Source organism: Theobroma cacao, chromosome 3 (assembly GCF_000208745.1).
Source record: "Theobroma cacao cultivar B97-61/B2 chromosome 3, Criollo_cocoa_genome_V2, whole genome shotgun sequence".
Taxonomy (NCBI): domain Eukaryota; kingdom Viridiplantae; phylum Streptophyta; class Magnoliopsida; order Malvales; family Malvaceae; genus Theobroma; species Theobroma cacao.
Window position 1 is genome coordinate 34,659,637 of NC_030852.1, and position 16,960 is coordinate 34,676,596.

The 16,960-nt window shown below is 37.1% G+C and overlaps 3 protein-coding genes and 1 pseudogene across 5 annotated transcripts; all 4 read right to left on the bottom strand.

Annotated features, from left to right (window-relative positions):
- LOC18606623 lies at positions 1,336 to 3,611 on the bottom strand (annotated as a pseudogene).
- LOC18606625 (dirigent protein 5) lies at positions 4,537 to 5,087 on the bottom strand. Its single transcript, XM_007040339.2, is given in 2 exon segments — positions 4,537 to 5,003; positions 5,006 to 5,087. Coding segments are annotated over 2 exon segments (549 nt in total).
- On the bottom strand, positions 5,731 to 8,041 carry LOC18606626 (translation initiation factor IF-1, chloroplastic). The gene is made up of 2 exons (XM_018117936.1): positions 7,818 to 8,041; positions 5,731 to 7,414 (listed from the first exon to the last, which is right to left on the bottom strand). The coding sequence occupies exons 1-2, from the start codon at positions 7,904 to 7,906 to the stop codon at positions 7,057 to 7,059; spliced, it is 447 nt and encodes a 148-aa protein (XP_017973425.1). The 5' UTR covers positions 7,907 to 8,041; the 3' UTR covers positions 5,731 to 7,056.
- Positions 8,297 to 15,209, bottom strand: LOC18606627 (cation/H(+) antiporter 18). 3 transcript variants are annotated; one of them, XM_018117934.1, is made up of 5 exons: positions 15,069 to 15,209; positions 12,005 to 12,065; positions 11,098 to 11,313; positions 9,840 to 10,841; positions 8,297 to 9,740 (listed from the first exon to the last, which is right to left on the bottom strand). In XM_018117934.1, exons 3-5 carry the CDS (start codon positions 11,296 to 11,298, stop codon positions 8,532 to 8,534), a joined length of 2,412 nt encoding a protein of 803 aa, XP_017973423.1. In that variant the 5' UTR covers positions 11,299 to 11,313; positions 12,005 to 12,065; positions 15,069 to 15,209; the 3' UTR covers positions 8,297 to 8,531. The 3 variants fall into 3 exon arrangements, with proteins under 3 accessions (XP_017973423.1, XP_007040406.2, XP_017973424.1); XM_007040344.2 differs by lacking the exon at positions 15,069 to 15,209 and adding an exon at positions 12,887 to 13,123; XM_018117935.1 differs by lacking the exons at positions 12,005 to 12,065; positions 15,069 to 15,209 and having other exon boundaries at positions 11,098 to 11,622.

The window sequence follows — 16,960 nt, forward strand, 5'->3', positions numbered from 1 at the left end:
TCCAGTGGGAATTTTTACGAAACAATATAGTAATTGTTCAACCATATCCGAAGCTAGAATTCATAGGTAACTCCACCTCCATCCTCACAGATCATACAAGTAATTATTTAGTCCATAATATATTTATGATTACGCAATGAAAGTCACTGTCAGTTAACGTTTGGGTCCTGTCTAAGAACGTGCAAAGGGGTCCCTTCCGATTATTGAGTTGTCTCAATTATTTCTTTTTTGCTTTCCATGGAAACTTTGGGGGGGAAAGATTGGTGGAGTAGGTGTGTTCGATTTTTATTTTTAGTGACAAACCCACTTTCTTTGTTCTTGGTTGGTGAATGAAATCTTCTTCTCAAGGCTGCGGGTAAGATTCAAAGAAGGTCGGCTTTTCTTAGCAATGCACCAATGGCTACACCAACATCCACACACTGTTGAAAACTTCCAAGCCACAACATAATGGAAATCAGGACTGGTGAGTAACTTGGCAGCAAAGTTGTGCATCAGGGCCCAATATGATAGTTAATAAAGATTGAAAGGAATAATTCAGACAATATATAATTTTATAAAAATGGCTTTGCATGGAGGAAAGGAGATTAAACAATCATGAAAGAAAAGTCAAAATCAGTTTGCTTGATTCTACGCAACTACACTAACGCAATAATTACGTGATAAATACTAACAAATTAAGAAATTAAAAACCCTTTGGGGAGTAGGCATAATCGGTCTAAAATCAAAAGTGGTACCATAATTCCACTAGAAAGGCAAGATTGCTTTGATTGATTACTATATCCATGATAACTGGTTGGATAAACAACCTTTTGCAGTACACGAATGAAGAGACTAATTAGAATTATAAATTAGGTCCAATTACATGGTTAGTGAGAGTATCCATGGGCTGGGCAGGCATCCCGTTTGAAGAACCTGATTTAGGCCAAGGGTCGCATCTTAGCTAACAGTGGATAAAGCTTCGGTTGGTTCGCCGACATAGCCCATTGGAAAAGTGGGTTTAAAGCCATGTGCCCATAGAAATTTATAACATTCTTCAAAAGGAAGTCTCAAAAAAGGCTTATTCCTTTAATCACGTGGAGAGCATGGGGGAAAAAAGGAAAAAAGAAAGAAAAAGAGAGGTAAAAAGAGAGAGAAAAAAACAAGTAGGAAGAGGCCCGTGTGCAACGCACGGGCCATAGTCTAGTTGCTGTAATACTAAGCACAGGAGTGCTCAGCTAAGCTCTTTTTGATGCTCTTTATCATTTCATCACAAAAGATATAAAGGTCTTTATTGAAGTCACATTGCAATAACACACATAGGATATATGAAGACCGCAAACAGAGGGCCTAAGCTAGCTAGTAGCATTCATACAGCTTAACCTCCATCTTAAAGCGAAAATAATAGTTATCTTGAACAAAGTCGGGATAAATTGTGAGAATCCCTCTGGCCATGAAAAAGTCTCCCCCGTTCCTCCAACAATGGAGAGATCCCTAGTCTTTTGGCTAAACAGATCCGCACCCATTACGTTCACTGTTCCCTTATATTCAGTGGAGCTGAACACCAAAGTGAAAGCAAACCAAGCATTGTACTGCGTTTTGCCATCGTAGAAATAGAACCCTTGCGCTCGCGCAGCTGGAGGAGAAAAAAAGCTGTTGTCTTTCGTCATAGGATCGTCGAAGATCACCAACATGCCATAGTTGTAGTTGCCAAAAGCAGTGGCGTTGAGGACCGCAATGGACGTCGCGTTAGCAACATCGTCGCCGCTAAAGCGGTTGTCATGGTAATAGAGAGAAAAGCGGTTGCATGGTTCCCGTTGTTTCAACGTTTTTCTGGTGGCTAAAACTGATTGAGACACGAGGAAAAGGGTGAAGAACAGAATACACAAATATGACTTCTGTGGTGGCTAATCAAGATAGCAATCATCCTGCTTTAATTTGCTGCTTCAAAAGCCAGCTTAATTATATATATAGAGCAATTCAAGAGGTTGGTATATATCATAATTTGGTGGAAAATGCTTGGGGCAGACAATTGTGCTAGAATCATTGAAGTAAATAAAGACATTAAATACATTTCGTCCATTTTTTTTAATATTTCGGTTAGGAAAAATAATACTATTTGCGGAAAGCATGGGCATTAAATTTAATGAGAGCTCAAATTTGACTTGCAGATTGGACAAAACCAAGTTTGTTCAGTGTGTTATTTGGGAAGCATTTCTTTTGATGACTTCTTTATCAAAAAAATTTGAAGATCTTCGTACTTTGTCTCATGTATATAAATAATTTCTCATGCCTGGGTTTTTAAATAGAGACTACCGCTGCTGCGCTGCTAGCACTAGGTGATAGCCTCTCTTAACAGCTTAAGCATGACTTAGAAGGAGATGCTTAATTAGGTAAAAGTTGAAGTCAACCAAACAGGACTTAATCAAGCTCCTGCGTCATCGCCCCACTTTGGGTCAAGGATATTCCGGTTAGCCGGAATGTTGAACGGAGCCAGCTTAGCATGAGATTTTTTTTTTTGTTTGTTTGTTTGTTTACAGAGGAATCTGGAGAAAGACCGTTTTTTGATATCAGGAGTTTCCATTTGATCATGGCGGTTGCTGAGGATGCTGGGGCAAAACCCGGGTCATCAGGTCAAAACTTGAAAAACACTGTAGTAGAATTCATGGGAAGTGAAAGTGAGATGCATTTGCCAAAAATCAGGGGAAAACAGCTATTCTGTCTGGGTTGACAAGTGAAGATTATTGTTATTATGATGCTCTTCCTGTTTATTAAATTATTCAGACAATTTATAATTTTATGAAAATGACTTTGCATGGACAAAGGAGATAAATAATCATGAAGACAGGTCAAAATGAGTTCCCACAATTCCACTAGAAAGGCAAGATTTCTTTGATATTGATTACTATATCTATGATAATGATTGGACAAATAATCTTTTTAATTAAAAACGTGTCTATATATATATATAAGTTTTCTACCATTCAAAAAAAATTTAAAAAAAAGGTTTTGATTGGACAATGTTAAAGGGGAGGGATTCAATTGCATAAAATTTCAATTAAAAACTTAATTAAATTAATTAATTTTAAAGTAAAGTTATTAAATTGACAAAAACACCATATACCTCTTAATTACTTTGACCATTTTAATTAAGCACAAGAGATATCAAAGTCTTGTTCCGCAAACAAAAGGCCTAGGTAGCTAGTAGCATTCATGCAACCTAATGTCCATATTAAAGCGAAATTAATAGCTATCTTGAACAAAGTCTGGATAAATTGTGAGAAGATTTGTAATTTGTTGCTTAAAAATGGTTGTCGTTTTTCTTCCACCTATCACCATGGAATCTATTCCCATCGATCTGCTCGTGGCTCCATTAATGAAATCAGCATCTCTTGTTGAGGTAAGTCATGTTCCTCGTGTATATGATTTCATTGGTGCTTTAAGTCAATAACAGTAACGATGGAATTACTCTTCAAAAAAAAAAGGCTCATTTTGATCATTGAATATTAAAGAATAATACGAGACAACAACTGTTAATTACGAAGGCAACGACTGTTGAAGCCAAATCAGCAGGCAGGCAGCACCTTTTTTGACATTAGCAATTCCTTTGGAGCACTACGCCTGACAGCTCCCATGGAATAACTAGACATAATCTTCCCAACGACTTGTTGCCGGATTCGACGTACTATCAGCTCTCAAGACAATGACATTTCTTTAACATGGTAAAAGGGAACTTTCTTGGATCCCGCACCGCACTGCACCCTTCATACGCACTGAATATACAGATCCATGCAGATTCAGTGTCTCTGTTCCGTACGTTCAAACGTACCTGAAGTTGTTCTACAGACAGTAGACAATGAAATTTTGAATCAAGGGTTGAGTTTTGCACTTTGGGTTCTATTTTCGGATCAGAGAAGCAATGGAAATCATTTCATCAATGTTGAAGGAAAGAAACTGGGGCATCTGGGACATCTGCATTACTTTAATTCTGAAGCTAGGTAGAACACAGAAACTATGCACGTTCCGTATAGCTTGCACATCCCGTCACGTTTTTGTTAATTTAAACGGGACAAAATATTGTTGTTAGAATGTCGAACCAAGAATCCAGTTGTTCTATGTCGACCAGGCAACCAATTTACGAAGAAAAAAAAATTAAAATTGGTCAGGAGCCAATAGCAGATATGTCAGCAGACAGGATCATTGAGGAGCATCGGGTATGAATCCCCAGTCAAGACTAGTTAGTTAGGCCAAAACCCCGTGATCAGCTTTGATTCTATTTCGTATCAAGATCATATAAAAGAGAGGAAATTATTTTGCTAACTGGGATAAGATTTGCATTGAATTAAAGCTTTGTACAAACAGATGGAAACAATGACATCTTTGCAAACCTAAGATTAATTAGGATTGCAAACTTGCTACCACGTATACATAGAATACACAAATCACACCCAAACATCAAACTATAAAACCTATTGCAATCTGTTTTAATTTGATTATTTATATTGATTTTAGACTCAACCAAACCTAGCACGTGGCTAATTAACCAAGCCTATATATTGTTTAATGGCATTCATACAACTTAATATCCTTCTTAAGGCGAAAGTATTTGTCACCCTGCATAGTGTCAGTCTTAAAGGTAGCAATGCCTCTAGCCATGAAGAAATCTCCTCTTCCCCCAACAACTGACAGATCTCTAGTCTTCTCCATCATCATATCCGCACCCATAATGTTTAGAGTTCCCTTGTGATGACTTGAGTTGAAGATCAAAGTGTAAGCAAACCAAGCATTGTAGTCGGTTTTCATGTCGTAGAAATAGAAACCCTGTGCTCTTGCAACAGGATGGGAAAGGAGGCGCTGGTCTTTTGTCATGGGATCATCGAATACCACAAGCATCCCAAAGTTGAAGTTCCCTAGCTTAGTCATATTGGTAGCTGCGGCAGATGTGGCGTTAGCCATGTCATCGCCACCGAAGAGGAAGTCATGGTAGTAGAGCATGAATCGTTTGCATGGTTTTTGTGGGTTCAATGCTTTTTGGTAGCCCAAACAGAGTGTTGAGATACAAGCAGGAATAAGAAGACAAGGCAACATGATTTCTCTACAGGAGATCTCATGGCTAATTAAGGCTAGTTTAATTGATGCTTCGTGGTTGATAAAACTAAATCTCTTCAGATATATATAGAGAGAGAGAGAGAGCAGCTGCTAAATACTGTTATTTGTTACTCACACAAAAAAGCGGAAGCATGCTGTCCTTTTCTGCTAAGTATTAAGTCGTCTAGAAAATATACTTGCCCAACGAATCTTTGTGGCCATTTCATTGTATGATAAATGCTTAAGACAGTAGTAGTTAAATCTATTCAATCAGCAAAGCTTGAATCTTCCACGGAGGGGTTCAGAAAAGACAGCCGCACGACGGATAATTTATTACAATTAACTAATTTATAGCTTGATTAGGCTTTGCTAATTATGGATCTTAGTTCAAACAAAGAAGAAAAGAAAGAACGTTTAAAAGTGCTTACGAATTTGTATAGATTACAGACCAATTGTTTACTTGAAAGTAACAGTATATTGATTTAACTTTATTTTACTTAGTCTTTTCTTAATCTCCCATTAACATTTAATTAGTCTTTTCTAAATCTCCTTTTAACCTCTTATTGTTCCGCACTTAAACCATCTAGTATTCTCTTTGGACAATGACATGCATTAGGTTTGTCATCTCAGAATAAGAAGTATTATGTTTTCAAGATTTCACTCTCGAATCCAAACGACAGAAATTAGTTGATATATGATATGATCTAAAGTTTAATTATTATTCTCTCTCCTTAACCAGAGAGAGAGAGAGAGAGAAGGAAAACACAAAAACACAGAAGAGGGTAGATAAACCCAGACCTTCGTGTTAATAGACTTCAATCTAATGGAGAAAGGCAACAACTGGGTGCAGAGTTGAGTCAGTTTCAAGGAACAGAAACAAGAAGAGAAACACAAGCCCTGCAGACGGCCAAGCATTATCTTCGAGTGGCTGGGTCATATTTGTGAAGAGAAGCTGTAACCCATCACTGTCCCACTACTTTTCTTCCCCGTTATTTTGTCAGCAGTGCTACTCCTCTATGCAAACTTGTTGAAGAATGCAAATCTAGTTTCCCTCAATGCGTTAGGCAATCTTCAGTCGGACCCTACAGATACACATTTTCATTCGTTGGTATCTTTACTTTGCCCATGGCTCAGCCGGATTCCACTGCTAACTAGCAATGACTTTCCCAATCAATTATAAGTCAGCCGTTTTACTCCAGCGATTTGCAGAAACAACAGAAGCCAATCCTATGCTTGCATTGTAGCTACATATCCAAACACCACTAGAATCTCTCAATAATCAGCCAGTGATCGGCACCAAATGTGTCGTGGCAGTATCAATAGCATTCAGCTTAGCTAAAACAGAATTTCATTTCTTTTCATCCTGTTTGCAAGAAAGCTTCTCAATAACTTCACTCCCCTCTAATTCAATCTCTTTAGCATAGTTACTAGCTCTAATCAGGATTCTTTGAATTCAAGAAATTCCTCAAGCATTTCAATTTCAGTAAGACTACCCAAATCAAGGTTGAAAAGCACATCCATGCGCAGTCAAGTTACTTTAAGTATGTAAATTGTACATGGAAATTCAACAATTAGAAAAAATAGATACGTTTCAATTCAAGTAAAGAAATACATTTATCAAAACTATTCAAAGAAAGGTTGAGAATGCTAAAATAACTTTCAAAAGTAAGGCTACAAAACAAGATTAATTCTCACCAATCTCGAAATTCCCCAAGCTCCAAGGGAAGCCAAGACTTGTCCAAATCTTTGCCATGTCACCAAGAAACTCGCCAGTTAAACTAACTGCCATATTGTTCCTCCAATCTTCATCAGGTTTGTAGTTTTGCACGGTGAACCAATTAATCAACCGCTTGAGGAGTTTCTCAAAAGACAACAAATTGTTTTTTTGTTCTCTTACACTCAACAGGGCCCTGTTTTAATAGTTGGAGGTTCCTCACATCGACTCCTAGTGACTGATTGTCAGAGCACAAATTTCTTGGAGAATCTAGCCTACTATCCACTTGCATCCTTGTTACGAAGCCTATAAACTATACGTCCCTTGGTTGAATCATAAGGACTCAATTCAACTCTAACTCTGTCTCCAGGCAATACTCGTACGAAATTTTTTCGTATCTTTCCAGAAAGATAACCTAGAATTAAATCTTGATTGTCTAAAAGAACTCGAAACATACCATTGGGAAGTGATTCAGTAATTAAACCTTCATGAACAAATTTTTTGTCTCCCTGCTTCGCCACAGTTTTCTCGATCTTACTTCTCACAAACCTATCATTATCAGGGCCCCTTGAACTCGCCTTCTTGCAAGTTATTCTTCTCGTTGTTGACACCTTTTTCAGATTGAATTTTACCCGGCTAATGAAACAAAGAATGGGCTTTTAAGGTGTTAGTTTTTCATAGTTTGCAAACAGTATTTTAAGATTCAAATTCTAGATATTTCATCATCCTTGATGACAGATAGGTTATCTAATGTATCAGTTTCATCAATTACCAGATAAAATGCTTTAAAACCATAAGATTCCATTTGGGTTTTGGATTAAAAACCTATCTTTACAGTCAATTAACAAAATTGATACAGTAAGACACAAAAACCACCAACCAACTTCAAAACTAATCAAACCCATATATGCTGATGTACTCAGAAGTAATATAGACAAAATAAAACGAATAAAAAATTGGTTTTTAGCAGTGAATCGAAAGCAAAAAAAAAAAAAAGAGCATAAATTTCAGAGTAACTTAAACAAAGATGATGGCCTACTTGATGAAAAAGCAACTGGAAGCCGTATTTTGGCGGGGAAGAACCAGAGAGAGAAACGGAGGATGAAGATTGGAGCAGAGGGAAGCCATAATCTCAAAACCCTAACTCACTGTAAAGCCGGAATGGCGTTCAATCCCCTCAAACCTGATGTTATCCGCTTAGAGTTATACAGTGTGGCAGGGTGTAAGTTTTTTAAGTTACGCTACAGATATAACAATGACACATCGGCTGTTCCCGAAATTCCATTTCTTTTAACTTTATTTGAAGTTTTGTTTTCCATGGAAAATTCTTTTCTTTGATGTTAAAACCCTTCTGAGCACATTTACATTAATATAATATAAAAAAATTCTTTTTTCCCTTTTCAAGAAAGAAAGGGAAACACACTTGTTGGATGGTGGCCTGAATTGAACCTAAATCTTGGAAAGGGTCAACATTAAACATTAATTGATTTACATATTGATTGGGAGGGAAAGAAGGTCTTTGGTAATAGATGAACGTTTTGATGTGATCTTCAACTATTTCATGTAAAATCCATACTAAACAGACATTATAAGAAGCAAGAAAAACAATGTGAATACGACTATATACATATATAGCTAAGTAGAAAGAATTTTCAAGTTACTATTTATCATTTTTTTTTAATTTTTTGCTTTGTGTACTGAAAATTCCTCTACATTGTGTACTCATCAGGACAAAATGTTCGGACAATGAGATTTAGCTGGATTCTGAATCTTTGTCAGGTGATTCTTCCTCCATGTCTGAAGCCAAATTCAGAGATACACGGCCATGGTACTGTTGAACAACTAAGACTGATGCTGTCGCTGAGAAATCTGGAGAAATCAGCAAACAACCTACAGGCCCCAGTTCTGGGCATTCACTTCTCCTCATTAAAGCTAAGGCCAACTCACCATCAGGCATTCGCCCCACGAGAACAAGATTGCAGCGGCTTGCCTCACGAATTGCAGCAAAGGTTTCTGTGGCATTTCGGACAGCCTTTTCCTCATATCTGACAGAGTCATCATTTGATATTTTCTGCTTAAACTTGGAAAGAAATTCTTCATCCAATGACATTGATTTGAGGCCGGAATTCTCTTGCATATCAATCCTAGCAATTTCTCCAATAGTTTCAGGTTCCACTACAAAGCGAATAACATTTAAACTGATACCTGGGTGCTCAGCCATTCGAGCCCCATAAGCAAGGGCTTCACGATCATCACAGCCCCCAAAGAAAAGAACTGTCATCGAAAGGGAAACATTGCTTGCAGATACATGGGTGGTTCCACCAAGCCCACGATCAACTAGAATTCCAATGGAACAAGGCGCATGTTCAAGAACCCTCTGATTCACCCAGCGGAAGTCTGTCCGCGTAGTCTCAAACGAACCATCCATTCTCTGGTGCTTATGGAATGGAAGAATTATGATCGCAGCTCTCTTTCTCTCAGCAGTGGTACAGATGTCCTCATGCATGTCAGCCATTGAAGAGATTGAAGTCATTGACCGGACAGTTACTTGACTCAGTTGCTGGAAAGCTTCAAATGCCACAACAATATGGTCAGAATCTGAATGCCGACCCTTATTCCAGAAGGGAAGCCCATTTTTCCTTGCCTTGTGTACCATTAATATAGCTGATGACCTCTCAGATAGTTCCATAAGGTGCAGAGCATACACAGAAAATCCTTCACGCTTCCCTACGCCTCGTGAAGCCTCAAGGAGATTTATCATCGATGGGATATTTCTTGAGCTGTGGAAACAGGTCAATATTCTAAGTTGAGTATCTGGATTTTTTCTTTCGATGGTCCTATGCTTGTAGTCCACTTTTCTGCTTCTTGCAGGCTTATATACAGCCATAACAACTGGTGTGGTAATGAATGTAGTGAAGAGAGCCATTAGAACCATAATGGCAAATGTCTGATCATTCAGAACCTGAAAGTGAAAACAGCCAAAATGCATCATTTATTTCATAAAAACCATAATGAAACAAGGCAATGACTCTAGTCACTACAGGAGGAAAACTCAATTTACCTTTCTATCCCTCCCAATATTCAGAACAATGAGTTCAACCAGCCCTTTAGTATTCATAAGGAACCCAAGCGCAAAAGCCTCACGAGCAGGAACTTTGCAGGAAAGGGACACCACAACAGTCCCAACAATCTTCCCAAAACATGCTGTAAAAATCACCAAAGCCAGAAGACCCCAGGATTGAAGCCCTTGAATTGTTGCAATGTTTGTCTTCAGTCCACTTGAAACAAAGTATAATGGCAAGAACAAACCAGATACAAGATCCTCAACTTTTTCCACAAGAGCACCGGCAAATGGCCCTTCCTTTGGGAAAACAACTCCAACCACAAAAGCACCAAACATGGCATGAATTCCAATAGCATCAGTTACAAACCCGGCGGCCAGAACAGCAGCTAATGTAGCACATATGTATATCTCTTCTACTGGCTCACCTTCATGGCATCGATAAGCCATCCATTTGAATATTGGGGGTACAATGAAACTCAAACAAATGACAAAAACACACCCAGACAAGAAGACCCACAGTGATGCAGCGGGAGAACTGTTAGATCCAGAAAGGGCAACAGCAAGAGCAAGTAGAATCCATGCAGCTACATCATTAACAGCTGCAGCTGACATAGCAATTCTTCCAACATCTGTCGTTAAAAGCTTCAGCTCTGCCAGAATGCGAGCTAAGACAGGAAAGGCAGTAATAGAAAGAGCAACACCCATGAACACGAGAAATGCAGAAGCATTGACACCTTTTGATATAGTTGCTTTGAGCAAAAATGAAGAGCCAATTCCTAATGCAAAAGGAAGCCCTATTCCAGCAACAGCAATTCCAAGGGCTGTTTTTCCAGTTCGACGGAGGGCTTTAAGATCTATCTCTAGACCAGCAAGGAATAAAAAGAAAATGAGACCAATGTTTGCCAGAGTATCCAGTACAGTGAGACTCTTGGGTGGAAATATAGCTTGCAAGTAGCTCTTGCTTCTACCCAGAACAGATGGCCCAAGTAAAATTCCTCCCTGGTAGATGAGCAGTGAAATTTAAATCAATAGAATATTGTGTTACTTCCAGAAGCTATAGTAATTTTTTACTTAAAACATCTAAAAAAATTGGAAATGTTTTTTAAATTTCAGATGGAAAAATTATTGAAGTGGGAAACTATAAACTTTTTGCCATAATTTGACATCAGATATACTGATAACTATACATAAATAACGCTAACATGGGAAATCAATACATGGATATGTAGAAGTTTGAACATAGAAAGGAACTCACAATGATCTCTGCAATCACACGTGGCTGCCTTATTGGCCTTAAAAGAAAAGCAAGGCCCCTTGTTAGTACAACTACCAGACATATCTGCACAATGGCAAGAGGAAGTGCATAATCAAGGGGGTTATCACCCTGGAAGAGGCCATTTGATGTAGCCTTCATTGGCGATGGACATTTCTGTCCAACTGTAGCATTAGAAGCCATTGCACTGGGACAATACTAACAGAAAAGAGCACTTCACGCTTCAGTTCCAGCAAAGAGATATAGCTTGAGATTAGGTGGAAAAAATGCCAAACAAACAGAAGGAGAAAAGGGGAAAGTTTTATGATTTTCTTAAACATGAGTTAGTTCATGTGAGATGGTGACAGCTTAGCATAAAAAATGAAAATTACGACAAAATTAGATAGTATTTAAATGCAGGAGAACTAAAGAAGAAATTTAAAGCAAGCTATGCACCTGAAATAGATAAGCAAATTTGATCTAGTAAAGACAGGAACAAATTCACTTTATTATTCTGCTTTCAAGATATTTCAAGTTTTTTTTTTTGTTTTGATAAGCTTTCAGGATGTTTCAAGTAATGCAAAGTATGGCAATCTAATTTGCTCTCCTTTCTTTTCCTCTACTTATAAGCAGCCAAATATGAATCAGAAATGGGGTTAGAAGCCAAGGTGATAAATCAAATAATAGCATTCAAAACAGAAAACATAATTCTAGTAAAAATATGTTACAGTTTCATTAGTGAGAAAGTAAGAAAAGCCAGGTTAAAAAAATTGAAAAAGAAAAAGACAGCCTCTAGCTCTAATACCATAATTTGATCCACTCAACCTCCCTTGGAGCTAAGATATGATTTTAAAACAAAAACATAGGAATTATTTTGCAAAAATTTGAAAATTGGAATGAAGAAACTTACTCAAATTATGAAAAGATACGTATGGAGCGCTCCAACTTTATAAGGTATTTATCCAGAGTTCCTACAAAAAAAAATAAATATGAGTAAACAGTTTGTAACTGAAGCAAGCAACAAAAAATAATCATAATAAAAAGAACAATCTGAGTCGAGATCTACGAAGCAATTGGGACCGAATTCCTAATGGTAAAATGAAAAATTACAGAAAAGGTTTCAATTTTCAAAAATGGCTTAATCTTTTAACAAATAATTTAAAAATTAAACGGACTTTTATAAGAAATAGATGCAGAGTTTAAAGGATTTGCATTAGTTAATATATTAGCTAAAACAATGACTTTACAACAAATCCTGATATAACAGAAAAGAAAACATTCTATTAAAGGTTTCAATTGAGGTTTTCTAAAATTCACGCCTCTTCGTTAAATACAGAAAAAGAAAACATAACAAAACGAACTATTTTTGGTTAATTTTCACTAAGCTTTTGAGTTTCTCGGCAGCCAAACAGAGCCAGATATAACAGATGCACATGAGCGTCATTAAAAAAAAAAAAAAACTACGCATTAAAAGTACATTCTATTTCCCTGGAGAAGTTATCTGTTGCATCGACAAACTGTAAACGAAAAATATATGAAACCGCTGATTTAGGCGAGATATCAGGCATACTCAAATAGCATGCAAGATCCCAGAATTACCTATGAACTAAAAAGACAATCCATTTATCCAGAATTCGAGTGACACATCCCATAAAACTCAACAGGAATCAGAAACAGAGAAACAGAACAGAGTTTTTTTTTTTTTCTCTCTCTCCAAAAGAGCAGTTCACGAAATCAACAAAAAAAAAAAACAAGAAACACACTCTGCATTGTAGAGAATAATGGGCAATACCTTTTTTTTACAAAAGAACCAATTTGGGTTCTCTTCACCCGATCGAGAGGTTTCCAGAGAAACAGGTCTTCCGGAGTTTAGATGAAAAAAACCGAGTAACGATGATATCAGAGATTTAAATAAATATTTTCTTTTGTGTTTTTTCGGATCACATTCACATGGGCATGCGTTTGGAAGATGCAGAGAGTTATTGACTTCGAATAGGACACCTGTAGTATACTATGATATCCTACTGGTTTTTAAGTTGGGAAGATAAAGAGGCACGCCTCCTTTTTGAGTTTTTATAAGTCTAAATCTCTTTCATTTGGATTTGACTTTTTCCACCGCTGTAATTGTGATGGGCTTTTTTTAGATTGGGTGGATTGCACTAATATTACTGATTTGAAAATTTAAAAAGTTTTTATGTAATTCAATTTGGATTCTTTATGGAATTTCCTTTCCTGTTTCAACTTTCTTTTTTAACATTTAAATTTCAAATGTCAAAATATCCGTCATTTATTAATATGAAAATATTGATATTGATCTCTATTGTCATTCCTAATTTGCCACCTCAGTTCCTTTTTAGAGTTTTAATTGCATTATCTAAAGTCAATTATGAAAGAAAATTTTTTTAATTGATTTATGTATTTATATCTCTATTTTATATATATATATATGATCTACAATTTCATATCAAATGACAGATAAATTGGCCATCCTATACTATATCAAATTAGTTTTTCGAAGAGAAAGCATTGACGTGTAATATAAAAATTTATATAATATTTGCTGGATAAAGAAATTAACTGGAAGAAAAAGCAGCCAATCAGAGGGCGGGTCCCACATTTCGGTTGTGGGGATCACGATGATCACCGTTCCAGTGTGACGGCGAAAGTGGGGATATATTTCTGTTCAAGAATGTGGACTGAAGCTGCTTTCCCTTTGGATTGAGCGGTCGTCCTCGTGTTTGATTCCTTAACTTGCTTTTCTAAAGGGGGGGGATTCTTGTCCGTCGTGGCACTTTTGCTGCTTTAAGAACTAGTTGAATGGATATAATCAAACGCCATTACACCATATAAAACTAGCTAGATGCAAAATCTATTATCACTAACAAAGTCCTTTAGCCTTGAGCCTAATTATGCTGCCTTTCTTTTCTCAATTCTCCCGCAAATGCCATTAATAAATGGCAGCTCCCACGACATTTATAGAATCTTTGGTACAGGAAAGAACTAACTATTTTTTCTCTATTCTCTTTTTTTTTTTCCTAGTGTGGTTGACAATTGTCGCAAGGAATAATTAGTCTTAAATATTAATTAATTTTCAAAATCAACCAAAAGTCATACTTAACAAAAAGTATTTGCTATTTCATAGTAGACATTACATGGGTAGATCTGATCGTGAAAAGCACTAATCTGATGCTCTAGTGGCTAATGGCCTCACACCAATGACTGTTTTCTAGTTCCACTCAGACCATCACTCTCCAAATAAGACGTGGTAAGCTGGCAACAAAATAAAACTCTCTCTCTCTCTCNTACTACTACTACTACTATCTCTCTCTCTCTCTCTCTCTCTCTCTCTCTCTCTCTCTCTCTCTCTCTCTCTCTCTCTCTCTCCTTAAAGAATGGTCAACTTTCCTCGTGCTCTTACGTCCATTAAACGTTGCAAGAAAGTGTGGTCAGGACTCAAATCTGTCAAGGTTCCGTACTTAATTCGGCTGATATCTTAGTAACAAGAATATTCTCCTGAAAGAGCCTTCCTGACACCACACGACAACTGTAATCGTTCCAAAAAGCCTAATGCAATCTCTCCAATCTCAGTTTGCAATATCATTATAAGATATAAGATCAGGAAAAAGAAATACCTAAACAACCCAATATCATAGTTTTGGATCGCATACGAAGCATTAAAAGTAGATTTTATTTCTCCGGAGAAGTTATCTGTCGCATCGACAAATCAAACCGCTGATTTAGCCGGCCATGTATCAGGCATACTCAAAGAGGATGCAAGATCCCAGAATTATCTATGAACTAAAAAGACAATCCATTTATCCAGAATTCAATGCGGCATTTTCCATAAAACTCAACAGCAATCAGAAACAGAGAAACAGAGCAGAGGTTTTGTTTCCCAAAAGAAGAGTTGAGGAAATCAATAAGAAAGAAATACAAGAAGCACACTTTGCATTGCAGAGAATAAAAGGGAATACCTTTTCTTACGGAAGAACCACTAGATTCCTGAACGAGAGGTTTCCAGAGAAAGGGTCCTCTGGGATTTCACTTCTGAGTGGTAATGTTAAAACTGGAAGTATGAACAGATCGAGAGAAACTAGAACCAACGTTTTGTAATATTTGTGATCTATTTCCCTTGACGAAAATTGCAATACATTCTGCTATTTATAAGTGCAGTTCTGTCTTCAGTCTTCAGTACTGTAACAAACTTAACAGAATGTATGTAAGCTAGATTACAAGATAACCTCAACAAGTTAATGATATTTGGACAAATGCCATCATGTTGACAGTTACCGTTAACTGCCATGTGCCCTGCACATGCTCAAATCTTGCATGTTGCACATGATCAAATCCTCCACTCTTAACAGTAAACGACCAAATAACAAACATATTTGAGATTTCAATAAACTTTTTCTTTTGCAGCAAAAAAGGAAGAAAAAGAAGCACAAATTTGTTTTTTCGGGATCGCATTCACATGGGCATGTGTTTGGAAGATTAAGAAATTAAAGTTGTTTTTCTACGTAGACAAAAATGCCATGTCGAGTAGGCAGGGAGAACAGAAAAGTTACGTAAATGTTTGCCTAATAAAGTAATTAAGTGGAAGTTTAGCACCTAATAAACAAAGTGCTTAATGAATGACTAAAACGACAGTGACAGCAGACGGTAGGTCCCATATTTCGGTTGTTGGGATGACCACGATAACCTTTCCGATGTGGTGGCAAAGGTGGCAATATATTTTTGTTTAAGAAGTTAGACTAAAGCTGCATTCCCCTAGCATGTTTGATTCCTTAAATTGCTTTTCTAAAGAGAAAGGATTCTTGTCAGTTGCCACTAGTGGGACTTTTGGCTGCTTTAATAATTAGCTGAGAGTAAATAATCAAACACCATTACACCATATCAAACTAGCCAGATGCAAAATCTATTATCACTAACGAAGTTCTTTAGCCTTGAGCATAATTATACAAATGGCAGCACCCATGATCTTAAACGTCATATCCATATAGTGGGTGGAGGGGTTGGGCCTTTGGGGTTTGACTAACTCTCTCCCTGCTGCTGATATTCAATGTACTTTTGGGTTTTGGCAGCATTGAGATATCAGAAATGGAGCACTAGCTTTAGATGACATTCGGATAGCCGACATGATAAGGGTTTGATCTTTTTCCTAGTCGGAAATGATCGTACATCAAGTATGGGTTTGATCAACGCGTCTCCTGTTTGTAGAATTCCAGCTAGAAGAGACAATTACTAACGATATTAAAATAAAAAAAAAACACTTCAAAAAGAAAATTATTGATGTTTACGGCCAGAAACATTCCATGAAATGGGAAGGATTAAAAGCAGGATAGTCATTGGCTAGGTGTTTATTGTTATTGACTTATTGTCCAGTATATCGACTTCGTTTCTTAATGAATGAAGTATGCATTATGAAAGAGAGAGGTCAACTTCATGGTATATATATATATCGGTTATAACCATGCATGGACTTGTTTGACTGTCGGCCAAACGTGATTCTCAGGCCTAAACCTAGGCACTTAAAATATATAAAGAATTCCCAGAATCTGATCTATGGGAAAGAAACTTGGATTCAATATCAGTATTAAATGAGCTGTGCATTTAAAGCCGACAGAAGAAAGCAACAAAGATTAATTAGGGGATGTCAAACAGGTAAATTGCCTACTAGGCACTAGCCCTAGTTCGAGTTCAGTCATTCCCGGACCCTGGTGTACGATTTTGCACTAACCTGACTTAGTGGCATTTTCTGCTGCATTTCTTCATAATTGAGAAGGTACTTGTCAGTTGAACTTTTGTTCCACTACAGGAACTGCTCATCAGTTGACAATATGGCTCAAGGGTTGGAGTCATCGTCGGC